Source organism: Centropristis striata, chromosome 5 (assembly GCF_030273125.1).
Source record: "Centropristis striata isolate RG_2023a ecotype Rhode Island chromosome 5, C.striata_1.0, whole genome shotgun sequence".
Classification (NCBI taxonomy): Eukaryota; Metazoa; Chordata; class Actinopteri; order Perciformes; family Serranidae; genus Centropristis; species Centropristis striata.
In genome coordinates, this window is record NC_081521.1 from 28,738,956 (window position 1) to 28,758,791 (window position 19,836).

General features: G+C 37.9%; 1 protein-coding gene across 1 annotated transcript; it reads left to right on the forward strand.

The window, feature by feature from the left end:
* Nucleotides 1-144: 144 nt before the first annotated feature.
* nadka (NAD kinase a) lies at nucleotides 145-19,566 on the forward strand. Its single transcript, XM_059333959.1, has 12 exons — nucleotides 145-284; nucleotides 1,939-2,115; nucleotides 5,831-5,914; nucleotides 12,668-12,797; nucleotides 12,903-13,011; nucleotides 13,252-13,337; nucleotides 13,444-13,546; nucleotides 13,656-13,798; nucleotides 14,618-14,717; nucleotides 15,869-16,026; nucleotides 16,776-16,858; nucleotides 17,324-19,566. Exons 2-12 carry the CDS (start codon nucleotides 1,964-1,966, stop codon nucleotides 17,469-17,471), a joined length of 1,296 nt encoding a protein of 431 aa, XP_059189942.1. The 5' UTR covers nucleotides 145-284; nucleotides 1,939-1,963; the 3' UTR covers nucleotides 17,472-19,566.
* The last annotated feature ends 270 nt before the right edge of the window (nucleotides 19,567-19,836 follow it).

The window sequence follows — 19,836 nt, forward strand, 5'->3', positions numbered from 1 at the left end:
AGTTGGAGAGTTTGATTGTTTTGTTTAACGGTCACTTGAAGAGCTCAGCTTGGTGAAGTCGTCCAACATGACGGCATCGATGAGAGAGCCTGTGATTGGTCGATCCGTACCAGGAAGCGATTAGAGAACCTGTGATTGGCCGGTCCGTACCAGGAAGCGATGAGCTGACTGTTGACATCTCTCTTGCAAAGTAAGATGAAGTAATGTCGAGGCTCTGATTCCTACAGGCAGTTTGCTGCGCTCCAAACTTGAGTCGTCGTTCCTTGTAACGTTGCGGCTGAAAGGTATTTATTGGCCTCATAAGTGAATTATACTCCCGCTTTGTGTTGAGCATGCCTAACTACTAGCCCGGCTCGCTAACTAGCTCAAAACTAGCTTAGTTAGCTCCCTGTGAATGTTCTACCATCTGGTAACCATTCATCCGCTTAACACAACATGTATTTTGGCGAAAGTCTTGTTTACGCTAACGCTGGTCAGCCGTTAGACTCATGTGAAATGAGTAACTTACTTGGCTAGCTGGCTTAAGTAACTGACTATTCGCCTCACTTAGCCCTATGATAATTGTGATACTGTAAAATGATTTACCGGTATGTAGCTAAGCAGCTAGGATAGCTGTTTAACCAGCGGACTAACCTTACAAAATTCACCTGTAAAATTTATATCACTGTATCATACAGTCATGGAAAAAATATTAGACCACCCTTGTTTTCTTCACTTTATTTTTCATGTTAATGCCTGGTACAACTAAAGGTGCATTTGTTTGGACAAATATAATGATAACAACACAAATAGCTCAAAAGAGTTGTGTTTAAGAGCTGATATCTAGACATTTTGCATGGTTTTCTTGATAATGATTTTGGTTATTGTAAAGTAAACCATGGAAAACGGCTCATAAATTAAACTCTTATCAGCTGCTTTTGTTTTTATCATTATATTTTTCCAAACAAATGTACCTTTAGTTGTACCAGGCATTAAAATAAACAAGAAATTGAAGAAAAAGGGTGGTCTAATAATTTTTCTCTATGGCTGTATGTGCTGCCTCTTGACCTATTGACTCAAGCATAACTTTTGAGTATCGCGGAGTATAACAAATCACCTTGGCACTCTATTTAGAAATTGTTTCAGCTGAGCAGTATTGCATCTTTGTAATTCGACGAAAGCATATTCATCGATATTTAAAGTTAAATTAGGATTAATGTTTGCAAACCCGTGGCTTGTATGTGTGCCGAATTATAGACCGATTCTTACTCATTTAATACATACTGTACATATAATAGTGTTCTATAAGGTGTTTGCATTTTTATGAAGCATCAATTAAATTGCCTTTTTTTGATCACCATTGAAAGAAAAGAAGTTCTTTTTCTCCCTCTTTAATTGTTTACCTTTTTATGGAGTAATTCATCTTTGTACTACGCTTTTTGTTTTGTTGTTGCTGTTCGCTGTCTTAAATCTAAATCTAATGTATAATTATTTTAAATTAAAAAAATTGGTAAAGTAATTTTCTTAAAGATGTTTGCATTTTTTAAAATTATATTGCCTTTTTGAATCACCATTGGAAAAATACATTTATTTTTCTCCCTCTTTGAATAGTTTCCCTTCTTATGGACTAATTTAAAGTAAAGTGTAAAGTGTCTTTGAGTATTCAGAAAAGTGCATTATAAATCTAATGTATAATAATAATAATTATTATTTTATTTTTTGCCCTAGTCTAGAGTTGACTAAATATTACATCCCTGTTTACATTTGACTCCACCTTCATTAGTTAAGCAGTATGTGTTATTGGTAAAATAATTTTCTTTAAGATGTTTGCATTTTTTTCAAGCGTCAATTAAATTGCCTTTTTTCCAATGGTGTTTGACCTAGACTAGAGTTGACTAAAGATTACATCCCTGTTTGTATTTGACTCTAGCGTCATTAATAATTGATGTGCCCTGTCAGGTTACTTGCAGCCTGGCTGTCTGAGATGGATGGTGGAGAGGATGTGCGAGTGGAAGCTGTCCCATACTGCTGCTCCACCTGTGATGGAGGGGAGGTCGGTGGACGAAACCTGGCAAGACGCAACAGGAAGGGCCGTAGCCTGAGCACCTCCTCAGCCGGCAGCTCCTCTGACTACAGGTAGGTGTTGAACTGGGGCCAACACATAAAGCATGATTTCCTACAATGATACCTAGCCTGTTATTACGTTTGAAACCACAAGAATGTTAACTTCATGTTGCTGTTGTCATCCTTTCTTATACTGCATTAAACCAGCTTGGTTTCTAGCCAGACCCAGCCCTTTAGTTAAAAAAACAACACATGTTTAGGTGTTCCTGGTCCCCGTGCATGCATATTTTAAGTTCATAGAGAACACAATAACCTGACTGAGTTACTGATCTGTGATATTTAGGAACAGCTGCTATTGAGCTGCGTGAGAAACATTTTTCAAATAGTCTTGTGACATGATCTGTGTTGCACCACCACAGAAGTGATTTAAAAAAAAAAACAGAACACGTGAGGGCTGAAATGTTTGTTCACTGTGGATGTTGCAAAGGCTTTGATTATATATTTTGGCAACAGTTTTAAGGTTTCCCATAAAGAGAAGTGAAAAGGCATCAGCCTATGTTAACATGTCCCTAAAGTACCAATCGGGACCGTCCCTTTATTGATGAGGAAATAACAGAAATGAAATGTCACTCAAACATTGCACTTGTCCAAGATGTGGAAATACACTCCCACATTGAGTTCCATTGAGTTTGTCCTTATTTGGTAATGCCACTTTAATTTTATGGCATTTGACAGAAAGCCGTTGTTAGGATTTAGGTAAACAAACAACTGTTTTGGAATTTCAATAGGAAGGTGATGAATTCGCTAGAGTAATGATTATAGGGCAGTGACTCATTGAAGCAAAACATGAGGGAAGGGGGTTCCCTTGGGTGGAAAGTGCATAGGATCTGATTCTAAGTTTGGTAAAAATCCTGAAATAAAGTCTGAGGTGAAGACAAGCTGATCACAAGCTTCTCTTTTATCTCTGATCTCTTTGATCATTACCCAAAACCCAAAAGATAAAAAAAAATCAGGGTATATCAGGATTGCATTTGGTACAGACTCCATGCTTTAGCATCTTAATATTCAGTATTATGATTGGCTGCCTTTGTAGTTGCATAAAATGTTCCTTATATTCTGGTGTTGCCATTATTTGTCCCATCCCAGAACAAAACATTTTTAGACATAAGATTGCTACAATACAGGAATTTCAAACTTCAATAGAAAAAATAGAAACTGAATACCCTCTTGACACCACTGCAAAAAAAAAAAATATGGCACACAGTATGGTTTTTTTTTTTTTAAATTTTCTCAAATATAAGTTAAGTAAGGTAAATAAGATTACCTACACAGAATATAGTGTCACTTTACTCCTACCAATACATTTCTAGTCATGTTAACAGGAATCCTCATTAGTTTAAAATCGTGATAATTGCTAATATCATCTAGAGTGGCTTGAAAAAGCTGTCTAGCTCACTAATGTACAGTCTGATATCGATTTCCTCTTCTTCTTTTTTTTAATAGTCAAGTAATGACGTTAGCACTGTGTGGTGTGGTCCCTCTCTTCCTGTCCAACCGTATGCCTGGCTTCTCTCACCAGTTTAGATTTTTCTGCTGCGGTCTTCAAAGAATTGACTGCAGTTTAGTACTAGAGGTGTGAATCAGCAGAGGCCCCATGATAAGATTTTATTCCAATACTTGAGTCACAATATGACATTATTGTGATTTTAAACATTTTGCGATATGGTGAGTATTGCGATACAATATATTGTGATTTAACTGTTTAGCTGAATTTTTTGTCCACAAAATTAAATTCAATCAAGATTTTTTTGTCAATGTAAGAGAAAATTCTCAGTCTATTCATCTCACTTCAGTCTTTTTATTTCTCCACAATGAGAGTCAAACCCACAGACTGACCAACAAAGTATTCAGTTAAACTGAACTGAACTGATATCAAACATGTATGGACGATAACAATTGCAGCATTTTCTCAAACTTTCCTCAACTTCAGCTTCAGTGCTCTGAATTTTTTTAATTAAACAACTTCCTGACACAATATCCTGACACACATGGTGTTTATTGATTCCTTAGATCTTCTAGTTTCTATATGATACCAGCATCTCCAGTACATTCCTAAAAGTTAGCCCACTACAGCCTCCAAGCAAAATATTGCGATACTATGCTGTATTGATTTTTTTCCTCTATGGTCAGTAGGTTTTTTCATTTTCCTTCTGGGAAGTTCTGTGCCTGCCGTAGCCGTCAGACATTGCAACAGTATATACTGGCTGTTCAAGCTCTGTTTACGTGACTCCTTATTTGCACTACTGTGCTGTTGAGAAAGACAGGTCTATGGGTGCAGTTGAATTGGAATGTATGAGCCCGCTAAAACCTCCAGAAAAAACGAAAATGGCGAAAATGACTCCACCGTTGGAACACTTAATATCGATACTTGGCGGCCATAAATCGCAAAAAAATTTCCAAGCAAAATATTGCGATACTATGCTGTATCGATTTTACCCCCCACCTCTGTTTATTAGTTTTTCCTCTAACTGTAACATGAATTAAGGAAAAATATGAAAAATCCGTATTCTCATTTCATGTTTGTTTTCCTTCCATTTTTAGAGTTTTAAGCAGATGTTGAAGATTATTGGGATAATGTTGTGAATCACAATTATTTTAGCCAGGACGACACAAAATTAGGTTCCCATGCCTTCACACAGTACTGAACAATCTTGCGTTACAGAGTTGTTTTAAGTACAGCGTTAGCAAACAGTTGCCTACAGTAATACCTGAGAGGCACTGAGCTGCATTATCATCCCAAATTACTCTGTAGAGCTGCCCAGTTACTGATAATTCTGCATGTTGGAGACCTGACCTAACAAGAGCCAGTAAACAGCAGATGGTGAATTCACAGAATCAGACTGCTAAGAGGATTTGTTGGCTGAGTGATGTGATGCAGCGCAAAGGCTTCTGTAGTGGCAGCAGTCATCTCGTAGGGCCGGATCACAGCTCAGTGTCACTGACCTTTCAACCCCATACAATACAATCATGTTGGTTTAACAAAGTCTAGAGACACAGGGCGTGTTCCAGAGTAGATAAAGACATCTGATTTATACAAATTAATGGTAACTCTCTGGATTTATTTCATAATTTACTGATAATGTGTTTGTACTACAGGCGGGATAGATAGACGTGTTTGTTTTTCAAACCTTTCACAATGCATTATTACCATTTCCCAAGAAGAATTGGGAAAGTCCTGACACAGTACGGGCAGCGGACCCATTGTTCAGCACTAAAGGTTGCAAAGGAAATTTATCACGTTTAAATGTTGTATGACACATGAGATAGAGTGGTGGTGTGTCACTGGCTGACCACAAAGTGACCTAGAGTGTATGAAATAATGCCATGTGTGTTGGGGATCACCTAAAATGTGGATAGACTCTCTAAATGTCTCAGTCAATGTGGCTTCACTTCCCTTTTTTCTTACAAACAGAGAAATGAAAGTAGTATTTATCTAATTATCTGAAATTTTACATATAGAGACATGTAGAAATGTAGGACTTTCAGAGACGTCCAGCTTTCAGTTTTATGTAAATTATGGGAACACTTATCGCACATATCCGAAGTGAAACTAAAAAACAAATATTGTCGTTCTTCTTTTTTTTTTAACAGTTAAAAAATAGCATGCACCTCAAAGCCGTTGTGTCTTTCATTTAAACAAATTGTATAGGTGATCATTTGCATACTTGCCCTGCTGCTTCCGCTTCTTAAACCTGAATGTTTGCCTTTATCATCCTCTCTTTTTTAGGAGGCCCCAGTCGCTTCATGGACCAAGCCCAGTGACCACTTTCGGCCCGAAGGCATGCATGCTCCAGAATCCACACACAGTAATGTAAGTCGAACAGAGTGAATGGCTTCTGCATCATGAGGAATCTTTTTTTTGCTTTTTTTTTTTCCAGTCATGAGTCTGTGCACAACTTTGCATAGTGTAAGTTTAGTCTGAGTGGCGCCAAAAACTCTGAAGGCCACTTGTTGTTGTTGCTTTTAGAGCTTGTTGGGCAACACAAGGAGTTTTTTGTTAGTTAAAACTGTTAATATTAAACATTTCTCTTGACTATTGTAACTCTAAAACTTAGAAAACCTTATGAATGTCCTGACATGTTGTTTAAAAGGCACAGCTTCTAAATATGAGCTGGATTGAGTGTTTATACAGCACCTAGACCGACTTTAGAATCCAAAAAGACATGGAAGTCTCACTTTTTACAATATGGCACCTTTAACAACAAGCCTCCTCCCTATTTAACTTCAGTGTAACATCTTTGGTGTATTAAAACAAGTTGAAAACATTTGTCCCTTCTCATTAAACTTTAACTTGACCAAAATCAGAAAATTCACCTTTAACTTGAGTGGGTCCAAGTTTAACATTGACAGTGGCAGACGCCTCAGACACCAGTTAACCACACTATACAGGACATTACAAGATGACGGCCATTGAACATGACGTAAAAGTAAACATTATGTACTTCTATTTCTACACACCAGCCGTGCTGAGCATCAGGGCTCAGTGACATCTCTCACTTGTTTCTGATGTTAATAAATGATTAAAACCCATTTTCACTAACTGGTGAGCACAGCAATATAAATATTAATATAGGTAGAGGCCCTGTATAAGCCCTTTTGGATGTCTTGCCGCTACCTTGCACCTTCCTTTTGTTGTTATCTCTTTATCCTTGTCTTTTGTTTTATTATTTTTGCAAAATAAAAAAACTTCAGCACACCCATCTATAAAGCATACTTCTCATTTTCACTTCATGTGCCGTCTTCCACTTAAATTTCTTAATATCCTCTTACTTCAGAGTTAGTAGAAAGACATTGCATGTACATATTTATTCTCTATATGCTTGCTTTAATGCTTGAAGTTTTTACTGACAAATGTCCATGAATTAGACATGGTAGATTTGGTTTGCATTAGTTTGGGTTTACTCCAGCACATTGGATTTTATCTGCAGTTTAATACAATAGTGAGTAATGATGAGGTTTGTAGTGCAGCATGACAATAATTCCAAACATTCAAACAAAGCAACCCAGGAATTTGGGGCAAAAAGCAGGTCATTTCTTGACTGGTCTATTCAGTGAGTTTGAAGCATAACGCCCCCCTAAAACTAGTAGAACCGCATACCAAGTACCACTTGAAATTATTTTTTTTGTCAACAGAAAAAGTAATCGGCAAATATTTAAAAATTGATTAATCATTAAAGTAGCTTTTATGCAAACATTGCAGAAAATGCTGTTTTTAGTCTCAAATAGGGAGATTTCTTGTCATGCACCATTTTAAAGTCAAATTAAGACAATTAAAGATACACAAATTGGACTTTTAAGAAATGGGGATGGACATTTTTTGCTATTTTTCACAATCTTCTGACATTTTATAGACCAAAAGGTTAATGGAATACGGAATAATAAATATATGAGATACCCAGCCCTAGAAAAAGGTGGGAAGTGCAAACCTGACAGAGCATCATCTGGGAAAATACAATGTGCATCTGCAACCACATATAAAGCATGATGATTTTTTTTTAGGTTTATGGTAACTTAAAAGTGGAGCACTATGTGTAAAAGGCAAATAATTCCTGTACTCTGTATCAATGGATGTAAATGCCTCCACATTACAACCGAAAGCTGGCATACAGTGCAGAGGCAAAAAACAAAAATTGTGTCAATTTTGTAACACTTTCTGACTACTTAAGAATTCTTTTGGTTGAGACAAACAGTAATTAGACAACATATTCTTACTTACTAGCTTTACTAGCACTCACATAAGACAAATAAAATTAAATACACAAATAAACAAATACTCATATTGAGATGCTGGAATAAGTAAACTCCCTTTTTTTAAGTACAATACAGTCTTACATCTACTCCCTTCACATCTACTGCTTGTACAGTAGAAAAACTAATTTTATCAACAAATTAAATGTATTAGCTGTGATCAGTATCTGCAGACACTGTTACCAGCAATCAGCCATCAAACCCAAAGTCCTGATCAGAGCATCCTAACTCTTGTCTATGCAATAAAAAGCTTCACGAAGCTCTGAAAACTAATTTTTGTTCAGACTGTGTAAGATGTGTGTTGGGTCGTTCTAACATAACACTTAATACTCTAATATAGTATGCCAACATATATTACGACTGATTCATATCAGCATTCCTCTGAATTGTATCAGCACAGGCTGTGCACTTCACAAAGGCACTTGGTATGTAATACTGGCAGAAAAATAGCATTTGGATTGCATGATAGATGGCAGGTGTTCATGTAAATGCGTCGACCTGCTGAAGCTGTTGCATAAATCTACTTATTGAGTCAGTCAGGAAAGTTATGAAAGGCCCCTGGATGTTTGCCGTGAAAGCCCTGTCAGACTGTCTCTCAGCCTCTTGACCGCTTCAGTCACATAAGTGACTCCTGACACTGTTTGTTTTGTTCAAAGCAGTAACTGAAGGATTAGCTTCCTCAAAGCTGCTAGACGGTTTAAAAGTAGCAAAACCAGGCTATTTTTATTTCAAAATAAAGGATGGGCTCTAGTGCTTTTAGGAAGACCCAGTTCCACAGAGAAGAAGAGTGCAAATGTACTTTAGGTATGAACCAGTAGAAAAAAAGGTGATTTGGTACAAAAGGTCAACCAACTGAACAGAAAACTGACGCTTCATTGATTTTCAATGGATGGGTGTGGTTGTGATACTGCTTAAGGTAGAGTGACACAGCCAATTGTTGTTCTTTTTTGGTTTGGCATTGTTTCTGCCAGTGATTGTTTGACAGAGAGCATTTGCTGTTTGACAAATGACACAATCTCCACCTGGTCCAAAACATTACCCAATGGGTCATTTTGGAGCCAACCTTGTCACTCTGTTTCACTTCCACATACCTCTTTTGTGTGATACTGCACACTGCACGCTGACATCACATCATGTAGACGTGCCTATTTGTCATAAAATAAATACAGTATAAACACAAGGATTTTGTCAATAAAGACAGTTCTTCGTATCTGTTTAGTTAGTACAATTCTTACTTTTCCTTCACTTAATTGCCATGCAAAAGAAACCCTCTACCATTCTTTCCACATTGATTCACCCATTAGGAAAATGCTTTTTTTTTTTAGGGTTAGGAATTTGCTTAAATTTGAATGTACTTGAATATATAGAAAAATACATGCTTTTCAACTTAATCTGGATCTTCGTCTACATAAAACATTTTAGATATTTAAAATGAAATTATCCGGTCATCATATTTTTCTTGTTTCATAACTTAAAAAGGTCTCTGTTTGTTGATCCTTGACTCTGGAAATAAGCAATAAGTTTCATTGTCACTGTTGCATTTATAATATTAATTTAGATGTGATACATAATAAAGTGTATGGAAATATTTGGTTAAGGCACCGTGAAAGTGCCTGAAAAGTACTTGTGTTGCTTTGAGAGTAAAAAACAATGTGGACTGGTCATGTGTGAGTTATAATGGAGACTGTATTGGGGACTGTATCACATAATTTACCCATGTAATTTACCCTGTAGGTATATTTCGCCGTGCACTTCCTCTTCCTGAAGGTCGTCAGGCCTCATTGTCTCTTCTTGAAAATGGCTCATAAAATAAAAAGGGAATTTTTCTGACTCATGTAAAACACAATAAGCTAATTTATAACAATCTGTAGAGTGTGTTACATAAGGTTGTCAAAAGTATCGATACTCAAAAAAGTATCAATACTAAAACGTTGTATCCGGATACGATACGCATTTTCAAAAGTACCTCTTTTTTTTATCAAGCTTGCCTAATACTGTGCACAGCATACAACCTCAAAATATTGTTCTAATTGTTATTGTTTATTGTATTTATTTATTTTTTGCACTACCTCAGACCTGAAGCTTGTTGTCATAGTTGTACAATGGATGGCCTATTATGTCATAATGCCTTTCATCATTACAGTGGATAAACTAGTTTCAGAAACAGCATGTCATTGTCATGTTTCAGTAAAACACACCCATCCAATAAGGGAAGCCCTTCCCTGAACGGGGCGGGTTTGTGGGCTGGGCCCAGCTGAAGTCAACTTTAAGATGACTGAGAGCAGTAATTCAGCAGCAGAATGCTCCTGGAAGCTTTAGTGTTAAGTCCTCATTGGGACAAATATAGCCACAGAGGATCCAGCTCGAGGGGTAGTTAGCTGATCCCGGTGGCCGACCACAGCGCATGGTGAGACTCTCTGCCTCACGCAGCCTCTCAGACAGCCGGCGGCTGACTGGCAGCTTGACCGCAAGAAGCGAACTGACTCAGTTGCTCCAGCTGCTTTACAATGTGGAGCAATCAGGGAAGTTGTTATTGGTAGAAAAAGCCGGCCACCGGTGCAGAGCCCAGCTGAGTCTCCAGCTGAGTCAACCTGAAGCAGCATCCTTGTTATATGTGGACAGACATGAAGTTCAACCAGTGCGTACTGCAGGACACTCCTGCAAGCCACAACGAGAAAAAAGTGTGGAAATGGTGAGAACATCTTTCTTTAGTCTTTCTCAACAGAATAGGTGATATTAACTGGCATGTTAGCTAAAGTAGGGAATCATTTTCTCTTTGTTTTAATGAAAGAGGTAAAAGTCCACTGATGCTGTTTAGTTGTACCATGTGAGGCGGTAGATGTTAGACTTGAGAAGTGGCAGTGTTTGCGTGTTATCACAGGCTGGCTGTTGTAATAGGGTGGCCCTGTGGTTTGGACAGAGCTAGGTTGCTGAATGAAAGAGGAAGGTCAGGGTATGGATGCTTTGAGGTAGTCAGAGCAGAAACTGTACATGAATAGATCACAGCTCAACACCGCTACAAATGCTAATGCAGTTTTGCTTTGTGTCCTGTGTCCTTGTATGTGAAACCAGGCTTCCATTTCATACTTGTCCATGGTTGGTTTAATCAGGTTAACAAAGTGTTTTGTTGTATGTGAATGATTGCCTCCAGCTGTGGTACCTTTGTAAAGGCTTAGATGCTGCAGGGGATTGAAAGGATAACCTGTGCAGTACAGGCTGATACTAGTAATTGCTGCATTTTTAATTATCTGTGACCATTTTCAGGCTTTAGTGTGGTGTTTTTTTGCATTTATTTGCATAATATTGTTTTTGAATGGACACAGAAACTGGAAAATGTTTCCAGTTTCCAATGATTCTGCCTTCTTGTGTTATTTGTTGGAATTGATGTAAGCCCACGTTTTGCAAATGTATTCAGAAGGCTCCTTTCTTAAACAAATAACCTTATCAAATAATATTTAACATTATTGTTCATTATACACACACACAAAAAAGAAAACTGATGGGAAAAATAGATTAATAAAAAAAACAGTATGGGGTCCAGCATCAATCAGTTGCTTCAATCACCATTAGAAGGAAAATGGGAAAGTATCAGCTGATGTTCACTGAAAAAAACAACATTACGTGACTGCAGCGTTGACACAGCACATTGGTTCTTGATTTGTGTAGAAGTATAACCAGAGGGAACAAGTGTAGAGTGGAACTAGAGTTTAGTGTATGCTTTCTAACATAATTAAACTGTCTCCTCTCACATTTAGCCTCAGGGACCTCCACTGAATTGTACAGAAACTAAGCTTGAAACACTGTTCTCCACATGATTAGTGTAAATGTCATCATTCTAATGCTAATTAAAAGCAACTCCTAAGGGCCTTGTGTTGTAAGTATCTTGATCTGGCTAGCGTGTGCATTTATTTTTGGAAGTCTGCATGTCCTGCTATGTATTTTATGAATAAAATCGACATATTGCATACCTGTCTAGGAGGAAGAGGACCAAATCAGGATCTGTTTTGAATCGTCCATCTGTTGAAAGTCCGACCAAGATTCACCCACTATTTTATAACCAGTTTTAAAACTCCTTGTAGTGGTTTTAAAGCAGAGCTAATGGTAGTCAATGGTAGTATTGAGAGTGTGTTGACAGCCTGTTTTCGGTTCAAACGCGCCTGCAGGAACTATTAATTTGCCTCAGTAACGGCCTAATATGCATCACAGAGGTATAACTAATGAAAGCTGTCATCAGACTTTGGTATTTTTTGGTGTCCTAGATAAGAATCCCTTTCCTATTTTTAGCTTTGATATTCACCAATTTCCCATATGGTTTTCATTTGTTTCTGCCTCAGGGGTTCAGATTTTCATGCCTCCTGTTTTGGTTTCGGGATTTTTATTAAGTTGTGTGTGTTCTTACCAACTCGTGGCTGTTTGCGTGTCATCTATGAATGATTTTAGGAGTTTCAGAGAGACTTATGACCTTTTTGTGTGCCCTCAAAACACCACTTCCATATTTTCAATTTGCCCTCTTCACAGTTTTGTCTTTTTCTGAACTTTTTGCATTGTGCCAAATATATCCCAGACTCACTATGAGAGGCTGAGATGAGGTGAAAGCCCTGCAGATGACACATGTGTCTGCATAGCCTGACTTTAAGCTGGTGACTCTAATTGGATAGATACTAAGCAGTCCTAGTTATGATGAACAGTACACTGCTTAAGTTAGTTATCAGAGCCCCAATCTGAGGTTTAACCCTCGGGTCTATGCTAATGTACAAACCTTATCAAGTGACCTTGTTTGGCCCTCTTGATGTGAAATTTGGGTTTGTGTGTTCAGGCACATTCAGGACCCCGCCAGCCAGAAACTGACGTGGAACAAGCCACCAAAAAGTGTCCTTGTCATCAAGAAGATCCGAGATGCCAGTCTGCTTCAGCCTTTCAAAGAGCTCTGCAAATTCCTCACCGAGGTATGGCCACATATTCACTGACACCCAGGATCAGTGTGAAATCACGTGTTTGATGGTGAGTTACCTGATGTCAGTTGCTAATGTGTTTTTTTTATGTGTTTGTAGGTGAAAGACATGATTGTTTATGTGGAAAAGAAAGTTCTGGAGGACCCAGCCATTTCAGATGATGAAAACTTTGGGGCCATAACTAAGAAATTCTGCACTTTCAGAGATGGTATGAAAAATAATCATTGTTTGGACACTAGAGCTGCAAATAATGAATTATTTGGTATATGAAATGTCAAAAAAATTGTCCAAAGAAGTCCAAAAATTTTCAAGATGTTGTATTAATCTTATATACAAGCAGGAAATCCTTATATTTTAGAGGCAGATTTTTTTTTTTTTGCATTGAAAATGACTCCAATGATGAATTAATTAGCAAAATAATTTGAGATAAATTCTTTATATTCCTCAGATCTTGATGACATCTCCAATTGCGTAGATTTCATCATCTGTCTCGGTGGGGATGGAACTTTGCTGTATGCATCGTCACTCTTCCAGGTATTCAGCCATTTTTTCCTGCTGTCACTTTAAAAAACAGCCTTTGTGTGTTTTTACATTTACTGGTATGATACCACAGTGCTCTCTTTCCTTTGTCTATTCATAGGAAAGCGTTCCACCAGTTATGGCCTTCCACCTGGGATCCCTGGGTTTCCTTACACCTTTTAAATTTGAAACCTACCAGTCTCAGGTCACACAAATTATCGAAGGTAATGAATGTTCTCTAACCTGTCTGTCAGCGTCTGTCTACAGCAGTAATGCTCCTGTTGTGTCTGCAAAGCACGTGTTGAGCTCAAAGATCCCATATATTGTTTGCAGGTAATGCTGCCATCGTTCTGCGAAGTCGCTTGAAAGTCCGGGTGCTGAAAGAGAACTGGGAGAAGCAGGCCAGAGTGGACGAAAAGGGCATCATTCTCACTAATGGAGACATCGAAAGCAGCCGGAAAGCCGTGCAGTATCAGGTAATATCTGCAGCTTCGGAAAACATGACAATATATGAGCCTTTACCAACATTAATCTTAAAACAGCAGGATATTCTGTTGTTCTGCTTAAGGTTCTATATTCTAAAAAGTGAGGTTTTTTTTCTATAAAGCAAGTTTTGGTCAGAAGAAAGTATGAAAACGCTTACTCCACAGCCTGGATTTGGAGACTGTGCTAAAAAGGAGCCGTTGTGACTTCCATAAGATTGGGATGTCACAACTCTGCTACACGTAGATAGAAAGTGCTGCTACAGTAATGTTACAGTCATTCCCAGGCTGCAATAACGAGATTGCAGATGCAGAAAACCCAGAATCACTGACCAATCAGAGCAGACTGGGTTTAAAGAGACATATGCTAAAACAGGGCATACGTTCAGACAGTATGACAAAAAATATATATTTGTTTTACATTAAAGCATATCAAAATGTTGTAGTCAAAACAGCCAGTTGGGATACTATGAGCTGCAGGATGCAGTTTCACCTCAGCCCCACACTGTAAACAGGTCAGGAGAGTTTAGCCATGAGGAGTCATTATAATGACTCACGTGTCTTCACGCTGATGCCTGTGGGCTTTAAACCTGTTGTTACACCACCGCATGAGTTAACACTGACATCAGCTCCAAAACAAGAAACTTTAGCTCTGGCTTCAGGTTTGAGGTTAATGATCTTTGAGAGGGATTTTTTTTTCACTTGCACAAATCCCATAATGAGGGGGTTTGTCTTATTTCGTGCAAACCAGGTGTTCGTGATATCTTGTTTACAAAGGTGACAAACTGGTCAAGACGTGACTGTGTGTTTCAGGTACTGAATGAGGTGGTAGTTGACAGAGGACCCTCGTCTTATCTCTCCAATGTGGACCTCTTCCTGGACGGACACCTCATTACCACCGTGCAGGGAGACGGTGAGTGGGCACACAACCCGCCTTAATGTTTAGCTGGGAAAATGTTAATGTTCCTGAGTCGGAGAGAGCTCACACAGAAATCAGTGGGGTGCATTCCACACACGTGTTATTTAAATCTCTCTGTGGAAAAACCTGTCCGACAGCCCAAACAAGAGGTCTGTAGTGGCTATGACAATGTTTAGTCTTTGCACCTCTGGCTGACCTTCACCTCCCAGCATGCAGCGTGTTTTCTACAGAAACTAGACTTTATCGTTGTGTTCAGGCTGTTAATTATTTTATCAAGGAAATCATGCCATGACAGGAAAATATTCAAAGAATGTTAAAGTTGGCAATCTATAAAAATACTTTCTCTTCTGAATATGAATCATATTTTGTGTCATGATTGCAGCATGCACTTGTTGAACTGCAGGTTGCATGGAGTTCATGCAGCTTAATGATTACAAAGAAGATTCCAAGTCAGAACTGCATGAACAAATTAACTCAAAAGGTGGCTTCATTTGTATATTACTTGCAGCTAAGTACTCAAATAAACCAATCTAATAATTGACCTCCCCTGCACACACTGAACTAACTCTAGTGTGTGGATACCAGATGGGTCAGGGCCAGGTTTAAACAATGTTTGTAAATGGCAAAAAAAAGGGGGGGGGGGGGGGGGGGGGGGGATAATAGTACAACACAACATGTAGCCAGCAACGATGATACTTTTATCTTTTAAAGAATATCATTATGTAATTGTATTGTTATTGTTTGAAAAATACCAAATATTTTTCCGGTTCCAGCTACTCCAATGTGAAGATTTGCTGCTTTTCCCTGTTGTATATATTTTTCTCAATTTTACAAATAATTTTTCTATTAATCAAATATGATAATTAAAATAATTGTGATTTGCGACCCTGGTTTAAATATTTCCCACATTTTTCTCAAACCTCTACAAAGATCAGGCCAACAGGAGTATTTTTTGTTTACATATAATTTGTTTTTGTGCCATATTTTAAGTTAGTTGAACTTTGTGGAGATGATGCTTTTACTGTGAAGGATGACTTGCATTAACTCTGGAAGGGCTTTTAGGAGAAAGTTTAAGACGTCTCCGGTGTGGTACAATATTTGTGACTTAGACCTGAGATTGACTGTGTGTCTCTATGTCCCCTCAGGTGTGATAGTATCCACACCGACAGGAAGTACAGCGTATGCAGTGGCAGCAGGAGCTTCCATGATCCATCCCAACGTCCCTGCCATCATGATCACCCCCATCTGCCCACACTCGCTCTCCTTCAGACCCATCGTGGTGCCTGCCGGGGTGGAGCTCAAGGTATTTGCACTAGCGGTCAGCTGAGCAATTGCTTTGTTCTGCACTCGTATCAGAAGTCAAGGCTTTTGCCAAATCATTATTATATGGTTCATATAATAAAAATTTGCCACATGCAAGTGCTACTATGACTACTACTAGTACATTCACATCGTTTTTAAAGAAGTATGTGCCCACAAGTACTACCAATATTAGAAATAATATTGCTATACATTTTGACCAATTAAAAATGTTACAACCTCTCTTCTCTCCTCCTACGTTGTGTCAACAGCCTGTGGTTCAAAGTTTATCGGAATTTTTGTGACGTGACAGATGAGTCATTCATGGCTTCCCAGTTGTGCTGAGGAGTGCAGAATTAAATGTTGTTGGGGTTTTTTTTTTAATGAAATATAACTCTTTTTAAGCTTAGCTTTGGTTAATTATTCGATAACAGGATTTGTTCAAGTAATGTCAGAGATTTGAAAATCCAACCATAATGTCTGTTTTTTACTTTCAGTCTGTGATAAATGGTGTCATTTTGGCATTTAAAAAAGAAAAGAAAACATGCATTAAAAAACAGAGAGGTTCAGAGGGTTAAAAGAAAGACCATGATATATTAGAGGTAAATATAGCTGACTGGTGAATGAATTTCAGTAAAGGTTTGTGATTCAAGAATGAGTACATCTTGCCTCAATTGAGCATTGGGGTCAAAAAAACAAGTTAAAGTGCTTTTTTGTAACTTTTCTTTATTCTTTTCTTGTGATTTTCTTTAGATAATGCTGTCACGTGATGCCAGAAACACAGCCTGGGTGTCCTTTGATGGAAGAAAGAGACAAGAGATCTGCCACGGAGACAGGTTAGTCCACATACCGAGTTGGCCATCCAAGCTCAGCCACACACACAGGGACAATAAGAGTGACATGCCGGGTATATGAAGCATAACAAAACCCAGAGACTGGATAATAAGTTTAACTCTCCCGGCAGCTGCCTCAACACTGACAGGCTTTGTTACGTAACCTAATCAACCTGCTTAATGGGCTTGAGGCCAGCAAGATCCAGGTTCTTCCTTTATGTAACTCCTCCAGAGATAATCACCTTCCTGGTTCTTGAAATGAGCTGCCAGTCAGTTTTGAGTCACTGAAGTATAATGAAACAAATACCCAGTGTTGCTTCAGGAGGAAGTCCTTTTACTGCATCTGATGTCGACACCTCTTCTGTAGATCTTTGTGATTGCATGTACCTGGACTTTTCCTTCCTCATTCAGCCACCAAGTATTACGAAACAAACCCTTTTTCCGACATGTCTTGTTTTTCTGTTCCAGTATTACCATCACCACATCCTGCTTCCCCGTTCCCTCGATCTGTTTCCGGGACCCGGTCAACGACTGGTTCGAGAGCCTGGCCCAGTGTTTACACTGGAACGTGAGGAAGAAGCAGAACTACCTCAGTTCAGAGGACGAGGAGTTCTGAAGGACAAGGCATCAAGTCTCAAGGACTCTTTAGTCTTGGTTTTAGCTTGACCATGCTCTGTGTGGCTTTATCTTTTATGGACAGAAGGTTTCACCAAACTCCATTCAAAAACACCTGCTGTAACAGTGTATTTGTCCTTCACATGTTAAAATAGTTTCATGGTAGTTTTCCAAACAGCACTTTAGCTGCAGTCTTCAATGGTGAATTTTTGCGGGATGAATGTGTAGGAAAAAGAGGCACACTCAGTGTTCATTTAAATTAATTAAAAATGAATTAATAATTAAAATAAATTATAATTGTAATACATTAACATTAATATAGTATAATACAATCCATGAACCAATACATTCTGAAATAAATTATATAATCATACATTAAAACTCATCACTACTATAACATGCTATGTCACCACAATGTTTTTGCAAAAGTTTTATTTATTTAATTATTGAAGTGCTTAATGTTAATTATACATTGTATTTTTTGACAGTGAATCACAGAGAAACTCCTTAAAGACGAGATTGGCTGAAAGACGGAGACTGGTGATGTCCCGACTTTTGAATATTTTTTAAATAATTGTCATTTACTGTGACATATCAAAACAGACTTTTTGAAAAAAAAAAACATTTTTTAAATAAAAAAATTCTATATTAGGACAAAAATATAAAATAATTTAAATTTAATAATTTATCAAATTATTTCATAATTTATCGGACACTGAGGTTTCATAGAAAACAAATCTGAACATTAAGCCTACTCAATCATTCTACTCAGAGAACCAGGATTACACAAGTAACAAATGTAATGGCATGTTGTAATGTGTAAGAACGGTAAAATGGTGAATTTTTGAATGGAGTTTGGCTCCACTATTGTTCCAGGATCGTCCCTGTGTGGTTTTTCCTCACTTTCTCTACAAACCGGCCTTTTGCAGTCAAAAAGCAGTTTATAGAGAAAGTTTTTTGATGACTAATCAAAGTAAATGATGTCTTGGGACGAACTTGGTCTCAAACCCTGAAGGTCAGTCTTGGATGGCTGTTATTGCAATACTGTTGATCTATTCTAGCACTTTTTTAGTCTTTTAAGACGGGTGGCAGGGACACATCTACTACTTTACTACTACAATAAAAGCTAGTTCTTTTAAAATAAGTAAATGATCAGTTGAACTTCTCTGGAAAATTCAAAAAAAAAAAATATGTTAAATCAAACTGTCCTGAATTCTGTAAACTGATCCAATGTCATGATTCAATGACAAATGTTGTCTTACACAATTGTAGGTGCATCCCGGGGAAGAGCAGATTTACAGTGCTTCTACTTGGCAATAGAGGCCCAACTGTACAGACTGTGCCTTAAACACTGTTATCATTAATGTATAAAAATATAATTTTTCAAAGTTTACATCATGGTGATGTAGTCACACACGTGCATAGATATGTTATTTGTGCATTTTCATTGTAACCACACATTGACTCCCGTCTTTGCTGTCTGCAGTGCATGACACTTGATCGACTAATTGAGTTATGTCGTATTTCTTACACATCCTCTGTTCTGGCCATGTAGTCAATGCATTGGACGAGATGAGAAGAATGCAGGCAAGGAGGTGATCTTCAGAGAGACCACAGCTCAGATGTTTTCAGTGTCTTCTGGTTAAAAAAACATTTTTATTAAGCCATAGCTGAACTCTTTATAGGTTTTATAGACCAATGTCTGTGGGCTGTGGGTGATTTATGGGTCTGTGTGCTCTGTGTATGTTGAGGATTACATTTTTCAGATTTTGGTCAGTTTGCTACAGGTCTGCCATTGTGCAGTCTTTGCTAAATATTTCAAGGTGGCCTACCTTACATATCTGTTCACATGTAATGTCGAGATGTTAATACATACATTATGAATTGGCTCAACAAAATGTGTTGGGGTGAAAACATGTCACCTGTTGTAATGTCAAGTGGACCAACTGAGCTCTAAAAGGCAATCATTCCTTTAACTCTGTATATATGTGATGCTTGAATAAGATGTATTTTGTAAAGTCTATATGTTTAATAACCTGTTTACAATGTATCAATGCTCAAAATAAATCTATTTGGTACTTTTTTTTTTACATCAATACATTTCTTCAGTTAATTATTTTTGTTGATGGAAAAGTGTTTTTAGCAGATCTCAGTTTTTCCACAGCTTGTAATTGGCCAGAAGTATGTGTAGTACAATACAGTACATTCAGATAGAGCCGAGCTTATTCAAATTGCATTCCAGGACAACATGAAGTCTAGTTTTCTTTAATCCACGTGTCAACACATGATGGAAACAGGTATGTTATTTCCAATGTAGGTCTGAACTGGTAAGTCCCAGTAACTTCTGCAAAAAGCCCAGGCTTTGA